Source organism: Spizellomyces punctatus (genome assembly GCF_000182565.1).
Source record: "Spizellomyces punctatus DAOM BR117 chromosome Unknown supercont1.1, whole genome shotgun sequence".
NCBI lineage: Eukaryota > Fungi > Chytridiomycota > Chytridiomycetes > Spizellomycetales > Spizellomycetaceae > Spizellomyces > Spizellomyces punctatus.
Window position 1 is genome coordinate 1,349,408 of NW_015971537.1, and position 16,396 is coordinate 1,365,803.

A 16,396-nucleotide genomic window follows, 5' to 3' on the forward strand; every position below is an offset into this window, starting at 1 on the left:
TACGAACTTCCATCCATGCAAAACACCAAGAATAAAGCTTGCTGATTCTGCTGAGATAATCACGCGCGTAATTCCGCAACCAGTCCCAACTAGCCAGCCAAAAATACAAAAACGTTGGATGATGTCCCAACTCCGTCCCCCACCACAAACATTTTCTCGATCTCGAACTCCAGAACCTCATAGCCAGGGGTTTGCACGGAGGCGACCATCTGTTGCTCCCCGGGCGAGCGTCACCAGTAAAGCTAGCAGAGATGTAACTGTCGTGAACTTTAACGAGAAGCCTCGGGTGAAGGCTAGTAAGCGGCCGGGTGGACAAGACGTGGAAACAAAAGATGGGAAAAAGTTTCATTTAACGGATGAAGAATATGAGTACTATAAAGAGGTTGGAGCATAATGATGCTGACCGTTATCATGCAGCTGAAAGTAGCGCCGAACGGGGGTTTTTAGGCCTTCAATCTATTTGATCGGGATGGAAGCGGTGCAATTGATCTTGAGGAACTGGGAGCGGTCATGTTGAGCATCGGACTACAACCCACACAGGAGGAGCTGTTGAACATGATTGAGAAAGTCGACGAAGGTACGTTTATAATTCAATGTAGCAGTACCGAGGCACGTTTTTCTGACATTAGGTTGTTCCTTTCAAGATCATACCGGAACGGGTACGGAAATCGTCTTCGATTAGATAATCTCCCATACTTAACCTTTCCCGCCAAATAGTGGAATTCGACGAATTCCTCCAAATGTCTCACGAATGGATGATCCAAGGTCGCCTTGAGACCACCGATCAAATTCGCGAGGCCTTTGACCTCATGGATATGGATGGTAATGGATATATATCCGCCGCAGATTTGGCACGTGTGCTGGAAGGATTGAACGAGGACAAGTCTGATGAGGAAATGCTGGATATGATTAAAGAGTTTGATTTAGATGGTGACGGGCAAGTCGGATTTGATGAGTTTATGGCATTAATCACCGAAAAGTAAAGAATTAGTAGCGTCCTTATCTTGCTGCAAAGATGTTGTATAAGCTCTCATAGTTTATTACCTGCAGACCTCTGCCCATCCAATTCACTTTCCACTAGACTTGCACCAGCAGTTATGTGCTATTAATAGCGACATGCCGCATTTCGACCATGAAAGTTGGTCCCGATATAACTAGCACAGCGCGCTGAGTCATTTACTCTTTTACATTTACTCTTTTTCTATATCACTCCTCGAATAATCCTTTCAATAATTTGACGTATGGATACACTACCTACGGAACTCGTCACTGACGTCCTCATCTATCTCGCTATCCCAGTCCTCTGGCGTCTCCGCCGAGTCTCACGAGCATGGAAGGAAAGTACAGAAATTGCACTTGCAACCCGTTTGCGAACGCTTTACGGCATCGACCCGTCCAGCGCTCGCCCGAAACCATTGGACACCCTTATCATCCTTGACACTGCCATTCTCCTCACAAGTGGAACACATCCCGCCTCAAATCACAGAATCACTTATCCAGTGTTTGGAAGACCGGTCGTAAGTTGCAACAGCATGGAATTAGCGGTTCGATCAGTGGACCTTGACCGCAAATGTGTGGAGTTGATCCCAGTTGAGTCACCTGTGGTGAACCTAGTCCGTGATGTTGCACTGGGGAGATACGAATGGTGTGCAAAAGGTGCTGTACGATCCGGGGGTAAAGAAAGGACGTCCAGTCAAGATGTGGTGATCCAGTCTCATCCTTTCACACTCGTCGCACCCGACATGGACCTCCGAAACGAGATACAAGACAATTCCAATCCATCCGCCACTTCAACCTTGTCAAATTACGAATTCCAGCTCATCTATTCTGCAATCGACACAACGGCCGAGTCGATAGCATCGTCCGTCACCACCTTATCACTTCGCATTCATTCCCTTATAATTTCCTACACATATCTCTTTTACCTCCTTTCTCCTCATCCACCAGATCCAGCAACTCGAATATCCATCTTCCCACCAGACCGTGTCAGACTCCTCCAAAACGCATCTGCAATGGCAGGACTGACGTGGCATCACAAGTATTACACATTCGACATTGTGCTGCACTGGTTGGCATCGGAAGATGGGTCGGAAGCCGACGTGGATCCCGTTGCTGTCGTAGAGTATTTAATGGAGTATGAGAAAGTGATGGAGAATAGGCGGCAGAGAGTTGTGAAAAATCGGGGGAGGTTTTTAAGAGTCCCGTCGTGATGTAGAGTGTAGAGTGCAGGTAGGGCTTTGTAATTTATAGTGCCGTTGTATATAGTTTTCAAGTAGGTAGTGATTTAAATAGATGGTGGGAAAGGAACTGTTGGATTGAATAGTTCATGCTAGAGGCCACAAAATCATATTGGATAGATGCTCTCTTACTCATCCAAACACCGTACTTACACATACGCACGGTGTCCCTACAGCAAACCTGAGGTGCAGGAAGACCAAGTGCAATTGTGGTCAACCTGAGGGTGCTCGAGCCCAAGATCCACAAGGTGATCGACAGTAGGTAGTTTGCAATGGTGCAAAACTCCATATGTAACATGCAATCCAGAAGGAAATCATGCCCTACTCGTACCTACTGTTACTACAAAGTGGTTACTCGAAACTTTGCCCTTCCCAGATCTTGCACTACGTAAGAAGCAAAGTGTTCTGGTATTTCCACAAGGGGTTGGGAGAATAATTCTACTTTCGGCAGCGTTAGCTTGAAGCATTGCATTGGGTCGAGACTCAGTTCTATGTTGCATGTTGCTTCCTTTTACAATAACAAATGCGGGCCTCGAAAATTGGGTACTTTAGATCTGCACCTAAATACAAATACTTTCCAAAGGGTTTCCCGTTGCCATCCCAAACGACTAACGTTCACATTTCCCATCTCATGGGACCAGATCTGGGCCTGGAGCCTCAGAGAACAGCCAACACTAACACGAATTAACAGAACCGATTCTCGCGCAAATGGCCGTAGTTACAAAAAAGCAAAACCCAATGCTGGGATGGCTATTACGAAATCGTACGGCGTAATTCAGCACATTATCAACTCCATAAATTCTACAACTAGATCCAACGGGGCTCGTCCAAATCTAAAGCGACAGTAAAATATTGCAGAGGAGGCCGAGAGACCTACTGCCGTGATGCCCACTGCAGCTCTAAACGAATAATTGAATAAAATCAACCAAAAGAGGCTGGCCTTTGACATGGGATGGCAAACGAGGAGAGATGAAATGGCCACCAAAGCTGACCTTATAATAGTACGTTGAGCTGAACGACATTTGATCTCTTTAAGGCATAAGTTGGAGTTTAATGCCTAATTGATCAAATGATATCTGGACTTTTGGAAAGCATATGGCTGCGGTTGACGATGCCAAGGGGATGTAGGACTCAAAAGGTGACAGTCCAATCATTGTGCGAACCAATCACTGTTCAGCTATTTAACTCCTCGTTTAAGGTGTCGCTCAATATTGAAGGTAAATAATTTGATTAACATAGATATTCTCAACTGAGAACAGGATAATTGCCAGTGTAGGTTAGCAAACTATGGAAAATCCAGACAAGGATGGTGACGAGGATTAAAGGTCTCGCCACGAACAGGGTTCGCTTGAAATTGAGAGTAGCAAAGATCAATAACAATGGTCAGCTTCAGTCAACCAACTCGATATCGGCTGTTGATTTATTATACAGCATTCGAGTACGACCTATCGCCTCCCAGATCTTGATTTCTTCATACTTTTGACCAATTCCGCCTGCCTCTCGTCTGTCCGATTCAAAAACGCAACCTTTTCGAGGTACCCATCTTTTCTGTGGTGCTCCAAAGAATGGGCATCTCCCGCTTCTTCCACATGTCGCTTCCAATCCATTTTGCTTTTTTCGAGGACCGTGAGTCGTGCAGCGTCTGCCAGGCCGTATTTAGCCGCCAGAGCTAGAAGATTGGATTTTCGTCGACGGGGGGCGTTGCGGCTGGGTTGCGTGGGCTCGGGGAGGGTTGAATCTGGTGTTGCGGTGGTGGATGATTGTTGCTGTTGTTGCTGATGATGCGGATTTGGCTGATTTGGCGGCGGGATTTGGGAGGATTTAATGGTCTCGTCAGGTTTTTGAGCAGGTGCTTCTATCACGCTAACAAGTAATGCTTTGCCTTCGTCTTTCACCTGCGTATGAACCGCAATTAATACACTGCTGGTTGGTATCTGGATACCATACGCATTTGCACCTTTCTGCCACCACCAGACGCGTTCATTTCAGCCCATAACGCTTCGATACGGCTCCTCCTCTCAGCCAACTTGCCGTTCGACTGCTGATCAAGCTCGTCGTCGGCAACACCTATTGGTTACTCCATTATCAGCTCCGTTGTATCCCGCCCTGTACATGAGCCTACACCCTCATACTTACGTACTTTCGGTGCCTCGGGCCCGTTTTGCCTCCCTTAACGTGTCCTTGCCACGCCGTTTCCCGGCCACATTGAACGCCGCCTCTTCTTCGGAAGAACTCTCGGCTTCTGATTCTGAGGCATCTGCTTCTTGCGTAGGGATAAAGTCTTCGTCGTCCGAATCGGAGGAAAGATCTTGAGCTGTGATTGTGGTCGCCATTCTTAAGGTGTTGGAACTCATGAGAAGGCACTCGCTCACTTGCAAATCCACAATAGCATTCGATCCGACTTGAATGCTCATATGGCTCCGAAATTGACCCGGTCAGAATGACTCGTGTCGCATATATCTCAACCATCTTTGCGAGCAGAACGATAATGCATTGACTGGAAAATGAACTCTGTCATGAGAATAAGCATTGGTTAATCGATTGATTAGTTGAGATGAGTTGCTACGACTCGTTTGACGTGCCAGATCACCAAGCTGTCATTGAAGAGATATATTCATCGCTCCAAAACTCGATGCAGATGATGATCTTTTTCATTCTATATCTTTCCATCGTCAAGACAAATATCTTGCGCATGTGGATTACTCTTGCATGTGGTTTGCGCCCTCAAACTCACTCCCCAAAAACACTCGAGTGCACAGCCACGCACACTTTCAAGTTAACGCTTACGTCATGATCACATTCGTTTCGATCACACTTCCCTCCCGCGGTTTGTCATTCCACCAGCTGGCTTTCTAACCCACAAAGCCCTTCTCCCCGCATCGGCCCCACAAAAGGCGAAACTAAAAAGAAGAAGACTTAACAGAGAAGCCAAAAGAAGGAGGCTTGAAAGTTTGGGAACAAAAAGAAAATGACGAAATGATTCAAACAAGTGTTGTCATCAGATGGTGATGAGTGCTGGTTACTCGCAGTGACATCACCCCTTTATGAATTTAAAGACTTGAATTTCACGGACGCTATAAAAACTCGAAACGTACTCGAGACTTTTCTTTTGTAAAACTCACATCCCATCTCACTACTATCCCATCAAAAAACTACCACATACCTACAAGAAAATGCACACAAAAGCCCTTGTTTACACTTTGGCAGCGGCAGGATGCGTCCTCTCCTCGCTTCCTTCGTCGGATGCATTCTGGTTGATCCCTGGATCAAGCAGGAGGAGTGATGGCATCGTCGACACGGGAAGGTCAATCGTTGGAGACGCACGAGAAAAGGTCGGAAACCTTGTACCTGGAGCTGAGGAATCGCCTTTGTAAGTAGCTTTGCCTGTGTGTGTGCTTATCATATAACGGTACACTGACAGGTGTGGAATACAGAGCCGATCTCCTACGAGCCCTTGAAGAAGTTACAACAGATGTTGGAGCAACAGCCTCTCTTGCCAAGAGCGCTCTCCTTCGAGGAATGTACCTCCGCCAAAACGACAATGAATACCTCCTTGCAATGGACGTTCCCGGTCTACACACAAACGAGCTCGTGGTGACGGCGGACCGGGGCACACTCAAGATCAAGGGCGAGCATAAATGCAAGAACATTGCAGGAACAGAGAAACCCGATCCCCTCTGCATTGAGCGCTACTACGACGCGGCCTTCACATTCCCAAGTGACGCGGATGAGGAACATGCTCAAGCGCATCTGGACGCCGGCGTCGCATATGTAAAGGTTCCCAAACTCAAGGGTGAGAAACGCGGGATTGGCCGAGTGCTAAAGTTGACGGAAGATGCCGCTGAATGGGTATATGAAGAATCTGGCGCCAAGAAGGTCATTGACAAAACCAAGGAGGCGTATGAAGCTGTCAAAGAAGGAGTTGTCAAGGGCTCCACACAAGCAACAGAAACAATCAAGAATGCCGCCGCAGGTGCAACAGACGTAGTGAAGAACGCTGCCAACAGTGCCAATCAAGCTGCGAACGAGGCCGCGAACCAAGCTGCTGAGGCTGCCAATGCCGCCAAGGAGACTGTCAAGAATACCGCTGCGCAAGCTACAGACCGTGTCAAGGGAGTAAAAGAAACACCTGTCGTTGAGGACAACCGAGGTTTCGTCGAGCGTGTGAAGGAATCTATCAAGGAGCGGGTCGTGGGTAGAGGTAGTGCCGAAGGGCAGGTACCTGTTGAGCGCAAGGATGAATTGTAAAGTCCCTTTATGATTGCTCGGTGATGCAGATGCATTTTATATAGTCTAGTTTGAAGCCGTTTACTCTTTTTTTGCTGTCACCTATATTGTACATGCCCGCAAACTCTTTTGTTCCAACATTTAAATGTTTGCAAAGAAAAGAGCCCAGCTCTGTTTTCAACTTGATACAAATCTAATTACAATGCAAGCACAAATATCCCGTCTCAGTGGCGAAACTTTCTGTTTTATTGCGAACTTTCTTATCACTTCGAACCTCTGGATGAGGTTCTTGTGTAGGGCCCCTCCACAGCTCCGTCATCATATGCTGAATCTGCTCTTTTGTGCTTTACGTACGGTTCCCACTCGCCACTACCAGAACCGCCTTTCACTGTCACTAGCACATCTTTCAAACGACCAGCTGACGTCGATGCTGCAGTTGGCAGGGAGGAGGGCGGCGTAAATGAAGCTAATTTGTACACCCGATAAGTCGTAGACTTTGACTTTTTCTCGCTATGGTACGTGCTATCCACCCCGGTATTTTCTGCTGCTGAAGCCGCAGTTGGTAGGCTAGAGGCAGATACTTTGAACTCCCCATAAATTGTGCCGCCCCTCTTTTTCAAGGCCATCTCCCCCTGCTCCCTCATCTTCTGCCTCTCGCGCTCCATCTCTCGAGTTGCCTCCATTCTCCTTTGCGCACATCTCAGCTTTACAACACTGGGAGGCCTCAGAGCTCCGGCGTCCCATTGTCTCTCCGATCGGCCTCGTTTCGGAAGAGGTGGCTTGAATAGTTTTGTATGAGAAGGCAGGAATGGTAGCGGCCGTGGAGATCTGATGAGATTCTTCATGTCGCATAGCCATGGCGGAAGACGAGGTCCTCGTGGACGCTTGGTAGGCGCTGGTACTAGGATAAAGTCGGGCAGAAAGCTCCTTGGAATGTGTTTGGACACGGAATTGTTTGGAATGGGATCAGATACGGCCAATAATACTGGCTGTAATTCGACAGGTTCAAGGGCGGTGTCCCTGTCCTCTTTCTCGGCCGGCGAGAGAGGAAAAAACACGGATCGTGATGCAAAGTCTGCTAATGATGGTGCAATAATGTGGTTTTTTGACATAAAGTCTATGGGGTCTTCAATAGATATCTGTAAACGAGAACGATGAAAAAAAAGGAATAAACGATGATATGAAGGGGGGGCCAAGTGAGGCGTCCGAACCTTTATAGGTTGCCGTTCAACATTTACGAAAACATTTTTCTTTTGACTAATTTCCCAATCAGCCTCCGCAATTTCATCGAGTGCTGCAGAGGAACACAAATACACACATTGCATACTTCTGGCAGCGACAAGAACGCCGTCGACCTTTCGCCTGTTCGGCTTCCGAACCTTTTCACTTTTTGGGCTTTTTGACTTCTACTTGTTTCTACATTTGCGTCTGTGTAGTCAAAAGCTTGATATCCACCATGGCTTGCATTGGGCCTACGGCGTAAGAAAACTGTGCCGTGTGGTAAAGTCACGGTGACACCGCCAAAGATTTGGGGATGAAATGTCGCCATTGCAGCGATATCTCACTTTTTGAAACTCGGCATCCCACAAACCGAGCTGCACGAACATGGCAAAGGGCGAGTCAACCCGCGAAAAGCCTTCTGTGCTGTTCGTCTGCCTAGGTAAGTCTGATACAAGTTGGAGGCGCTTGCCGTGGCAGAGTCTTTTAACGCCGCCAGTTAGGCAACATTTGCCGGAGTCCAATGGCGGAAGCCGTGTTCAAACATGTTGTAAAGGAAAAAGGTCTCGAAGAAAGGTTTGGTGCGATAAATAGTGCAGGCACAGCTGGATATCACGTACGCACAGTCTTGCGCTTTTCATGTCTGTTTATCTTTTCGTTCTCACTTTTGCTCTGTAGGTAGGGGAAAAGCCAGACCCACGCTCGACTGCTACCTGCGTCAACCATGGTGTGCCAGTTCATCATTTTGCGCAGCAAGTGTCAAAGAACCATTTCAGAGACTTTGACTGGATCCTTTGCATGGATGAGGTGCGTGCGACGATTCGGCCGTTAAATCGTGGTCGTACCTAGACTCACAACTGGATCGTAGAGCAATCTGGCGGATTTGAAGAGGAAACAACCTCCAGGGTCTACCTCGAAAGGTTCGTCTGTTTTCATATCCCCACATCTCTCCATTCCTACCGATCGACTAACGGATGACTCTCATTCTGCAGTCCAGTTGTTTGGCGATTTTGATCCTAAAGGCGACAAGATCATCAAAGACCCCTATTACGGTGGGATAGACGGCTTTGAATACAACTACAAGCAGGTCGTGAGATGTTCCGAAGGATTTTTGAAGCATCTGGAAATGATCTAGAGGCCATGGCTATTATTTATTGCGGGTTGAAGAGCTGCTCGCTTGCCGTGGTGTAGAGAGGAGATGGAAGATTGTTGCGGACCTATTTGGAGTTTAGATGTGACATTCATTATTTATATGTCAAATATGGGGTTTGGTGAAGAAGAAAAAATGGAAATGTATATAGAACTATTCCATCGTATCTAAAAATGACGAGCTTTAATGTCGCGATATGGCATGCTCATTGCTCCCAAGCGTCCTCTGGAAACAAACTCACCGGACAAGCACCTCAACATCTCACGAACACTCTCCAATATTTGACTCCAATCGCCGATCCAAAATGCGGAAACCACATGTTCGTCATAAACAAGATTTACCAGGATAGATCCCAACTCTGACCCCTCACATGCGTCACACCCTTAACTATCGAACAGTGGATGTCTAGACCCAAACAAAATAATGATATCAATTCCCCACATGACGCAACATGCTTGTCGAAAGACATAAAAACAGGGCTTGTGCTCCACATCGACCAGCAGCCACAGCCAGATTCACATATCTTTTAATCTGTTAATTAACAATGCCCATCTCAAGCCAAACTTCCCGCCCTGTCCCCTCCACAACGCTCTCCACAACGCCCCGGAGACGCTCGTTAACACCCTTCCCCGGCCTTCCACCTGTCAACGTCTTGGGGGCCGAAACGACGCGGAACGAGGTGGCACATCCAGACGTTGGGAATGTGACGGTGGTACTTGTCGGCAGTCGAGTTGGATCTTTGGTGAGTAATTACTTTCCTTGAATATTATTTATATTGGCGAACTGATATCGAAAATGCCGTTGTGGGTAGGAAAATATAACGTGGAAACCTCCAGGAGGTAAGATATCCAAATCAACCGAATTCCTGCATCTTTCCCGACCAAGATATTCAATGGGCAAACGGTAAAAATAACAGGAGACAAGAAAATCTTTCACCAACGACTGAATTTCAAACAAAAGGCCAGCAGTCGGGTTGGGTCTTTGGAGGTGCGTACGAGTCTCCACAGTTTCAATACATCACTGGAGATCGGGCTGATGAAAGTTGGTGCTTGCTTTAGAATCTTTATTGGTCGGCACCAGGGTAAGGTTATGCATTGCGAATCCTTCTATCCCCAACTCAATGAATCCTCACCGTCCAAATCTTGCAAAGACATAAACAAAAAATCCCAACAAACGATCTAAGCTTCATCCAAAACGCTCGATCCAAAGTCGGCTCGCTGGATAATATTCATTATACCCCACGAGCCAGTCAAACTCTCAAGGGACGACAGAGATCTGCGAGTTTAGAATCAAAGAGTCGGGAAAAAGTTTTGTTTTATAGTCCATCTTTTGAGGTATCTCTACCATGTTATCATGTTCGGGTAGATGAACATACTCATCATCCGCTTCCGCAACAGAGCCTTCCCCGCACACACACGCCGACTAAACCGATCAATAAAAACGTCCACTCAAAGATTGGTAGCTTGGATAACATTCATCACAAGCCGGGCGGCGGGAAGGTCAAGATCATAAATGAAAAAATTCCGGTGGGAAAGTTCAAAAAGGTGGACTCCAGGGTTGGAAGTTTGGAGGTTAGGCCCCCTTTGACACCATTTTTTTTTACTTGCTTTATTGGCTTGAACGCTCACTGAGTCGTAGAATATTCGGCATGTGCCTGGTGGTGGAGATGTTCAGGTACGGCTGTGTTCCTGCTCTTCTGCATGCCACTCCTAACACTCTGTCCTGGGCACAAAACCTTTGAAATATGACAGATCATCAACTTGCCTCTACATCTTCACCCTCAATCCAAAGTGGGGAGTCTCGATAACATCCACCACGAGCCTTTAGGTGGTCATGTAGTCATTGGTACGTGCAAAGCCAGCATATGAGTCGCGCAAAGCCGCAGTCTAATGCTGTCACCAGTGAACGAGCCCATCGTGTACAAGACAAAGGGGGAACTTGCTAGGGCTGCGCGCGGTTGACGCTTGTGGCGAGCAAAGATATCGCTGTTTTCATGTCTGTCCATGCACGGCTACATTTCAAAACGTACTAAAGAACGAATCTGTTGTCTATGTGTAATTTACATAAATATGTGTAGAAACTACAAATCTACACTCTCCCAAGATGCTCCGTCTTTCAATACATCCAATATGAGAACCTCGCTCTCAATAGGTTTCCCATCCGCACCCACGCTCGACGTCCATATTCCCTGCACCTTTGCTCCAATCTCTTCAAAGTTGCCTGTTGCTAGTGCCAATACTGTCGGTCCCGCACCAGATACACATATGCCCAACAATCCGGGTAGATCCTGAGGTGTCAATGCAAGGATTTGGGGGAGACCGGGAACGAGGTGCTGACGATAGTGTTGGTGGATCTTGTCTTGCATGGCGGTGTAGACAATGTCCGGGGAGGGTACTTCGGCACACAGAGCTGACGTCAAAACAGCGAGACGTTGCAGATTGAAGACAACGTCTGCTCGGGGGTATACATCCGGTAAGACACTTCGCGCCAACTTTGTTGACAATTCAAACTTTGGAATGATCACAACAGCCCGAATGGCTTTCGAAAGCGGTAACCGGACGTATCGCCCAATGTTTTCAATCGGAGGTACGGGCAACCCAACACTCCCATTCGCCACGCCGTTCAATTTAGGAATCAACTTTCCGCTCTTCTCCAATTCATGTAACTCTCTATGCTCCTGCTCTACACTGGCTGCCAGATAGCTCGCACAAAAGCCCCCAATCAAACTCGCCGTAATGTTATCAGGGTGGCCCTCAATAACCAGACAAAAGTCCAGCATTCTGTCTTTACTCAAACCCAACTGACATGCTTGGTTGGCCAAGATCACGCCAGCAACCACAGCTGCGCCTGATGAACCTAAACCTCTGCCAAGTGGAATAGGGTTATCAATGTGAAGGTCCATAGGCGGAAGCGAGACATTGTGCACAGCAGCAATGTACGAGGCTGTTCGTGTGATGAGATTGTCAAGGACTGTCAATGGCACCGTGTGAGGGTTGTTCCCAGTGTATGTGATGCTGACGGACTGTAAGGTGGGCGACAAGGTGGCTGTCAGCGTGAGATGGAGGGAGAGTGTTGCTCCCAACACATCGAATCCCGGCCCAATGTTTGAAGTCGATGCGGGAACGCGGATAGTGATTTTTCGTGACATGATGTCTGTGGTGAACAAACAAACCAGGAAGGGCAAGATCCAAGTCGGGGCGGTACTTCATCGCCTAACCATCAGATGTTGCCATGACAATAAGATAAGATCAACATCATGATTTAATGCATTCCATTTCAAATAACCAGGTTGGAAGTTTTTAGCACACAGAACAGGCTTCTGCTCCAAGTTTGCAGTGTGTGCTTGCCTGCTTGCCTTCCTAGCAAGTATTTTGCAAATCCGTTATCGCTTGCGGGCGTACGGCCATTGCTCGACTTTCATCTCTTTTTCGATGGCCCGCTCCAACCAATTTCCGTTGGTCAGAGATGTCACAACAGGCCACTCCTTGGCGGATCTCATCTTTTTTGATATCTTGCTTTGATTGGACCCCGTCTGCTTTGTTTACGCTGAAGGACTGGGGACAAAGCGTCCAAGAATTGCAGTCACAATGAGCAATCTCTTTACCTATCACCATGGCAACAATCAGATCACATGACTTGTATCTCTCTATTCAGCATCCCATCGGTGTTTTTGGTCTGCCTTTTCTTTCCCCGGTCCAACCCTTTCTAGCGCATTGTTGAATCTCCGTCCAGCAACATGGTCCCACCCCCATCCTCAGGCAACAGAAAGGAGTCGGGCACCGCCCGCTTCTTTGGATCAGCGTCTGCTGGTGTATTGGAGCTGTTGGGCTTCCACCCGGTGGACACGGTGGCCAAGCGGTTGATGAATAACCAGCAGCAGGTAGGCGCGAGCAAGTTGCGAGCAATACACCATGAGCGGGCATTGATGGGCTTGCACAAATTTAGGTGTTTGGCTCGGGGAAAGCCTTTTCGGAGAGCATGGGTGTGATGAACAAGATCATTTTCAAGGTGCGACCTTTCTTTAAGCAATGTTTATGATCCATGAGGCAGGTCGCTCAACTTGTATATATTTCTTCAGGATGCTGCTACAAAGGGAACCCTTTCCAAATACTTCTCTCTCTTCCCCGGTCTTGGTTTCGCAGCGGGTTATAAAGTCATGCAGCGAGTCTACAAATTCGGCGGCCAGCCTTACGTGAATGACTACCTAAACAAACACTACAAGGAGACCTTCCAGAACGTCTTTGGTGACCGCCATGCAAAGACAATCATGCATGCAACAGCCGGGTCGTTGGTCGGAATTGGAGAGATTGTTTTGTTGCCTTTGGATGCATTGAAAATCAAGATGCAAACCAACGCCCAGTCATACGCTGGTCAGAACGTGTTCCAGATTGTACGATCAGAGGGATGGGGATTATACCGGGGAGCATCTTGGACCGCTGCTCGTAACGCACCGGGATCATTTGCATTGTTTGGTGGCGCCGCAATTACAAAGGAGCACTTGTTCAAGCTGGATGATTATGGAAAGGCGACATTCTTCCAAAACTTTGTCGCTTCCATTGCGGGTGCTATTGCCAGTATCACGATTTCTGCACCGGTATGATATCATGTTTCTTAAATGGGCAATACCTGCCATAGTCATTCTTACGGTGGCGTTTGTTTAGTTGGATGTGATCAAGACCCGTATCCAAGCACGCTCAAGTGAGCAAGCTCAGGGAGGATGGACCATCGTCAAGAACATGGTAGCAAAGGAAGGTTTCCATGCCTTCTTCAAGGTACGCTTCACCAAAATTACTAATTCCGGTTGCTCAGATAACTCATGTACTTGATGTTTGCAGGGATTGACGCCAAAGATCCTGGTCGTTGGGCCCAAGTTGATTTTCAGCTTCACAGTTGCACAGCAGCTCATTCCATTCTTTGGCCGGCTTTTGGATGGAGAGGCACAAGCTGCCGCCGCCGCCAAAGCTGCAGTGACCAAGGCCTAATTGCCCGAAATTGGTTTTTTTTTCTGTATCTAGAGATTAGGTTATAGTTTTTGTGGACGTTCAGGTTAGATTGTTAGGTATATTTTCTGTTTATCTTGTTGTTTATCACAATTGCACATTGTTTTCTTCATCATAATACTTGAGTGCATTTGGTTCGCCTCGATGGCACAATCACTGTGGGAGTTGTGTTGTGGCACAGTAAACACGTGTAGGTTGAGAGTCTATCCTCCTTGCATTTTTCCCAGCGAGTGTCCCCTCGCCGTCTGCGCATCATCTCGTGTGTTCTTCCAACGCCGTAACATGACACTCGAATCTCTCTGGCAAACCCACCGCCGCACCCGTGGGGCTCCTCCCAAAGCAGTTCCGTCGCGTTTTCACTCCGACTGCGTGATTAGTTACGTTCCGACGGGAGCCACATATCGCGGTCATAGGGAAATTGAGGTGCTCCTGGAACAAATACGAGCGACGTACTTTTACATTGAGGACACCAAGATTCTATCTACTATCTATGGGCAGAATGATGTGGTATGCAAGTAGATTGTGATGGAAAACGCGGTAATATGATGGGCATCTCACCGTTAAGATAGGTCGAAGAATCACTCCTGACCGTCCGCCACGAACGACCGATGGAGTATCTGCTCCCTGGAGTCAAAGATACGGGTCGCACACTCACGGTAGCGCAGATTACCGTCTCAACGTTCCGTGGTGACAAGCTAGCTTCTCAGAGGGTATACTGGGACCATGCGAGTGTGCTAAGGCAGGCAGGTCTTTTGCCGCAGAGTGTTAGAGGGCGAGCAGGTGGAGAGATTCCTGTCAAAGTAGCAGGCAATGATGTGGAAAATGTTGTTAAGGCGGCATTTGAGACTGAGACCCTCAAAGGGGACGCACAGTTACCTGTGCAATCAAGCGTAGAGACGTTGGACGTGCAAGAGGTGCCTGTTGCACCCCCACAAGATACTTATGTAAAGCACCATGAGAACGAATGGGTAGGTTCTGGTCAGTCTGAGGATGTGAAGCCGACCAACAATGGAGATCCCGTTTATCAAACATCGAACGTCGCAAACATATCCAACCCGGTCACCGGCAAACGACAATCCGTAAGGCTTCACGCCCCACCTGGCGGGGTCTCACAAATTAGCTTGGCGACTGGCAACGACCTGCACCCCGTCAGCCGCCGTAGCGACACAACGCCTAGGGACTCGGACATGATGGCCACCAGGAACTCTTACGCGGCCCGGGACAGAGGCTCCCTTGGTTTTGCAACATCTGCGGAGAGACCTCCGGCTGCTGCTCCTCTGCCAGCTAAAGGCCAAGCACCCCCCGTTACAGGACAGAGAGTTAGTGTTAAGCTGCATGCACCCCCGGGGGGAACATCGCAGATCTTTTTTGGCTAGACCAATGACATAGACTAGTATAGAAGGACACTATCCTCTTTTATGTATCGTATGTCAAGTCTTTCTGGCAACGCAATACCAATTATCTCTATCATATCCTGATGTTTCTATTGTTGCCATCCCAGTCCGCGTAATGAGTTCATCAAGCTCTCCCTTGACAAAGAGATGGTAATATCTGGACCAGTTGTTAGAGAATTAATAAATAGATGGTAGCAATAACGAAAGAAACCCACCGCTGATACACAATGTCCTGACTACCTTCTTCTGTCGGCGTGGACCCTTTCGTTGGTTGCCCTTCAGGACAATAAATCTTTTTGGGCATTTTCCAAGGGACAAAGACATCCTGTTCTTGATATTTACGTTTACCCTACTTGGACCACCATTAATATCTATTCACATCCAACCCGGTTCTGGAAAAGGTACAACCACGCACCTCCTGCTCAAACGCCCATACAAATACGAGAATTCGTCCCCCAGTCCTCGTTATTCTTAAAAGTTCCTATATGTTCATCAGCAACTATTGATTGCACTTGACATACTCCGTGAACAGACGAACCTTTAAAGCTTCTAATCGCCGCTCTGGAGATGACATATGATGTATCACTGCTATTGAAATCACAAAATCCTATCGAAAATTAGTACAGTACTAGCAAGATCAACGAAAGGAACGAAACAACATACAAAGCATGCATCTCGATAGGGAAGGCTCAAATTGTCGCACACCATGGCTTCGAACCCTCGCTTTTGGACGATTTCGATCAATTTGTCACTCCTAATAGTTCACAAGGTTGAACACCCAAGTATCAATCCTAGACGACGAGAACGTACCGATCCGAACCAACAGTAAACACCTCCTTATTTACTCCCAGATATTTTCCATTTCCACATCCCACATCCGCACCAAGAGAACCTTTTTCCAGCTCCCTAACAAGCACATGTTACAATTCCGTACTAAGATAAACACGCGACAAAGACATACCGGAGGAAACTGTCAACAACTGGCCATGGTTTGTACCGTGTCGCACTGAAATGGTCTGCGATGAGGTTGTACACTTCATGAACGTGCGTCGTTTCAAGGTGGTTTGGTTGCATTATCGAATATCTGCAATAAGCCATACAGATCCGTCGTGATGGCCAATGAGTGTTGACATGGCAACAAGGTCCTGCTTAGCTTCGCTTCCTTCTCCA

The 16,396-nt window shown here is 47.5% G+C and overlaps 11 protein-coding genes across 12 annotated transcripts; 7 read left to right on the top strand and 4 right to left on the bottom strand.

The window, feature by feature from the left end:
- The first annotated feature begins 96 nt into the window (after window positions 1–96).
- SPPG_00489 (uncharacterized protein) lies at window positions 97–998 on the top strand. Its single transcript, XM_016748813.1, has 4 exons — window positions 97–382; window positions 448–577; window positions 645–659; window positions 718–998. Exons 1-4 carry the CDS (start codon window positions 119–121, stop codon window positions 981–983), a joined length of 675 nt encoding a protein of 224 aa, XP_016612824.1. The 5' UTR covers window positions 97–118; the 3' UTR covers window positions 984–998.
- A 209-nt stretch (window positions 999–1,207) lies between these two features.
- Window positions 1,208–2,360, top strand: SPPG_00490 (uncharacterized protein). The gene has a single exon (XM_016748814.1). It carries the CDS (start codon window positions 1,242–1,244, stop codon window positions 2,208–2,210), a length of 969 nt encoding a protein of 322 aa, XP_016612825.1. The 5' UTR covers window positions 1,208–1,241; the 3' UTR covers window positions 2,211–2,360.
- Window positions 2,361–3,364: 1,004 nt separating this feature from the next.
- On the bottom strand, window positions 3,365–4,651 carry SPPG_00491 (uncharacterized protein; the record flags this gene model as incomplete). The annotated part of the gene is made up of 3 exons (XM_016748815.1): window positions 3,365–4,132; window positions 4,195–4,304; window positions 4,378–4,651. The coding sequence occupies 3 exons, from the start codon at window positions 4,649–4,651 to the stop codon at window positions 3,683–3,685; spliced, it is 834 nt and encodes a 277-aa protein (XP_016612826.1). The 3' UTR covers window positions 3,365–3,682.
- Window positions 4,652–5,159: 508 nt separating this feature from the next.
- SPPG_00492 (uncharacterized protein) lies at window positions 5,160–6,691 on the top strand. Its single transcript, XM_016748816.1, has 2 exons — window positions 5,160–5,607; window positions 5,672–6,691. Exons 1-2 carry the CDS (start codon window positions 5,411–5,413, stop codon window positions 6,483–6,485), a joined length of 1,011 nt encoding a protein of 336 aa, XP_016612827.1. The 5' UTR covers window positions 5,160–5,410; the 3' UTR covers window positions 6,486–6,691.
- Window positions 6,692–6,727: 36 nt separating this feature from the next.
- Window positions 6,728–7,879, bottom strand: SPPG_00493 (the record flags this gene model as incomplete). Of its 2 annotated transcripts, XM_016748817.1 has the most annotated exons (3): window positions 7,783–7,879; window positions 7,676–7,721; window positions 6,728–7,603 (listed from the first exon to the last, which is right to left on the bottom strand). In XM_016748817.1, the coding sequence occupies exon 3, from the start codon at window positions 7,574–7,576 to the stop codon at window positions 6,728–6,730; it is 849 nt and encodes a 282-aa protein (XP_016612828.1). In that variant the 5' UTR covers window positions 7,577–7,603; window positions 7,676–7,721; window positions 7,783–7,879. The 2 variants fall into 2 exon arrangements, with proteins under 2 accessions (XP_016612828.1, XP_016612829.1); XM_016748818.1 differs by having other exon boundaries at window positions 7,676–7,879.
- Window positions 7,880–7,966: 87 nt separating this feature from the next.
- On the top strand, window positions 7,967–9,068 carry SPPG_00494 (tyrosine protein phosphatase LTP1). The gene is made up of 5 exons (XM_016748819.1): window positions 7,967–8,124; window positions 8,186–8,298; window positions 8,361–8,489; window positions 8,551–8,602; window positions 8,675–9,068. The coding sequence occupies exons 1-5, from the start codon at window positions 8,070–8,072 to the stop codon at window positions 8,815–8,817; spliced, it is 492 nt and encodes a 163-aa protein (XP_016612830.1). The 5' UTR covers window positions 7,967–8,069; the 3' UTR covers window positions 8,818–9,068.
- Window positions 9,069–9,289: 221 nt separating this feature from the next.
- On the top strand, window positions 9,290–10,973 carry SPPG_00495 (uncharacterized protein). Its single transcript, XM_016748820.1, has 9 exons — window positions 9,290–9,574; window positions 9,644–9,671; window positions 9,749–9,819; window positions 9,891–9,913; window positions 9,983–10,166; window positions 10,230–10,403; window positions 10,471–10,506; window positions 10,584–10,677; window positions 10,735–10,973. Exons 1-9 carry the CDS (start codon window positions 9,377–9,379, stop codon window positions 10,791–10,793), a joined length of 867 nt encoding a protein of 288 aa, XP_016612831.1. The 5' UTR covers window positions 9,290–9,376; the 3' UTR covers window positions 10,794–10,973.
- On the bottom strand, window positions 10,784–12,278 carry SPPG_00496 (homoserine kinase). The gene has a single exon (XM_016748821.1). The coding sequence runs from the start codon at window positions 11,978–11,980 to the stop codon at window positions 10,913–10,915; it is 1,068 nt and encodes a 355-aa protein (XP_016612832.1). The 5' UTR covers window positions 11,981–12,278; the 3' UTR covers window positions 10,784–10,912.
- On the top strand, window positions 12,176–13,947 carry SPPG_00497 (uncharacterized protein). Its single transcript, XM_016748822.1, has 5 exons — window positions 12,176–12,712; window positions 12,778–12,840; window positions 12,911–13,426; window positions 13,494–13,604; window positions 13,668–13,947. The coding sequence occupies exons 1-5, from the start codon at window positions 12,569–12,571 to the stop codon at window positions 13,812–13,814; spliced, it is 981 nt and encodes a 326-aa protein (XP_016612833.1). The 5' UTR covers window positions 12,176–12,568; the 3' UTR covers window positions 13,815–13,947.
- A 114-nt stretch (window positions 13,948–14,061) lies between these two features.
- SPPG_00498 (uncharacterized protein) lies at window positions 14,062–15,310 on the top strand. The gene is made up of 2 exons (XM_016748823.1): window positions 14,062–14,339; window positions 14,402–15,310. The coding sequence occupies exons 1-2, from the start codon at window positions 14,115–14,117 to the stop codon at window positions 15,206–15,208; spliced, it is 1,032 nt and encodes a 343-aa protein (XP_016612834.1). The 5' UTR covers window positions 14,062–14,114; the 3' UTR covers window positions 15,209–15,310.
- On the bottom strand, window positions 15,152–16,308 carry SPPG_00499 (tRNA (carboxymethyluridine(34)-5-O)-methyltransferase). Its single transcript, XM_016748824.1, has 7 exons — window positions 16,188–16,308; window positions 16,037–16,132; window positions 15,890–15,980; window positions 15,765–15,833; window positions 15,642–15,707; window positions 15,442–15,575; window positions 15,152–15,383 (listed from the first exon to the last, which is right to left on the bottom strand). Exons 1-7 carry the CDS (start codon window positions 16,298–16,300, stop codon window positions 15,263–15,265), a joined length of 690 nt encoding a protein of 229 aa, XP_016612835.1. The 5' UTR covers window positions 16,301–16,308; the 3' UTR covers window positions 15,152–15,262.
- Between the last annotated feature and the right edge of the window lie 88 nt (window positions 16,309–16,396).

What these genes read in the sequence shown, in the direction of transcription:
- SPPG_00489 (XM_016748813.1), top strand. Translation starts at nt 119, where the DNA reads ATGATGTCCCAACTCCGTCCCCCACCACAAACATTTTCTCGATCTCGA. An exon ending in AATATGAGTACTATAAAGAG is followed by an intron (nt 383 to 447) that starts GTTGGAGCATAA and finishes GGGGGTTTTTAG; the next exon opens with GCCTTCAATCTATTTGATCG.
- SPPG_00490 (XM_016748814.1), top strand. Translation starts at nt 1,242, where the DNA reads ATGGATACACTACCTACGGAACTCGTCACTGACGTCCTCATCTATCTC.
- SPPG_00492 (XM_016748816.1), top strand. Translation starts at nt 5,411, where the DNA reads ATGCACACAAAAGCCCTTGTTTACACTTTGGCAGCGGCAGGATGCGTC. An exon ending in GGAGCTGAGGAATCGCCTTT is followed by an intron (nt 5,608 to 5,671) that starts GTAAGTAGCTTT and finishes TGTGGAATACAG; the next exon opens with AGCCGATCTCCTACGAGCCC.
- SPPG_00494 (XM_016748819.1), top strand. Translation starts at nt 8,070, where the DNA reads ATGGCAAAGGGCGAGTCAACCCGCGAAAAGCCTTCTGTGCTGTTCGTC. An exon ending in GGATCCTTTGCATGGATGAG is followed by an intron (nt 8,490 to 8,550) that starts GTGCGTGCGACG and finishes ACTGGATCGTAG; the next exon opens with AGCAATCTGGCGGATTTGAA. An exon ending in TCCAGGGTCTACCTCGAAAG is followed by an intron (nt 8,603 to 8,674) that starts GTTCGTCTGTTT and finishes CTCATTCTGCAG; the next exon opens with TCCAGTTGTTTGGCGATTTT.
- SPPG_00495 (XM_016748820.1), top strand. Translation starts at nt 9,377, where the DNA reads ATGCCCATCTCAAGCCAAACTTCCCGCCCTGTCCCCTCCACAACGCTC. An exon ending in AACGTGGAAACCTCCAGGAG is followed by an intron (nt 9,672 to 9,748) that starts GTAAGATATCCA and finishes TAAAAATAACAG; the next exon opens with GAGACAAGAAAATCTTTCAC. An exon ending in CTTTATTGGTCGGCACCAGG is followed by an intron (nt 9,914 to 9,982) that starts GTAAGGTTATGC and finishes AATCTTGCAAAG; the next exon opens with ACATAAACAAAAAATCCCAA.
- SPPG_00496 (XM_016748821.1), bottom strand. Translation starts at nt 11,980, where the DNA reads ATGTCACGAAAAATCACTATCCGCGTTCCCGCATCGACTTCAAACATT.
- SPPG_00497 (XM_016748822.1), top strand. Translation starts at nt 12,569, where the DNA reads ATGGTCCCACCCCCATCCTCAGGCAACAGAAAGGAGTCGGGCACCGCC. An exon ending in GTATCACGATTTCTGCACCG is followed by an intron (nt 13,427 to 13,493) that starts GTATGATATCAT and finishes GCGTTTGTTTAG; the next exon opens with TTGGATGTGATCAAGACCCG. An exon ending in GTTTCCATGCCTTCTTCAAG is followed by an intron (nt 13,605 to 13,667) that starts GTACGCTTCACC and finishes TGATGTTTGCAG; the next exon opens with GGATTGACGCCAAAGATCCT.
- SPPG_00498 (XM_016748823.1), top strand. Translation starts at nt 14,115, where the DNA reads ATGACACTCGAATCTCTCTGGCAAACCCACCGCCGCACCCGTGGGGCT. An exon ending in TCTATGGGCAGAATGATGTG is followed by an intron (nt 14,340 to 14,401) that starts GTATGCAAGTAG and finishes CCGTTAAGATAG; the next exon opens with GTCGAAGAATCACTCCTGAC.
- SPPG_00499 (XM_016748824.1), bottom strand. Translation starts at nt 16,300, where the DNA reads ATGCAACCAAACCACCTTGAAACGACGCACGTTCATGAAGTGTACAAC. An exon ending in GTTGTTGACAGTTTCCTCCG is followed by an intron (nt 16,133 to 16,187) that starts GTATGTCTTTGT and finishes TGTGCTTGTTAG; the next exon opens with GGAGCTGGAAAAAGGTTCTC. An exon ending in CAGGACATTGTGTATCAGCG is followed by an intron (nt 15,384 to 15,441) that starts GTGGGTTTCTTT and finishes CAACTGGTCCAG; the next exon opens with ATATTACCATCTCTTTGTCA.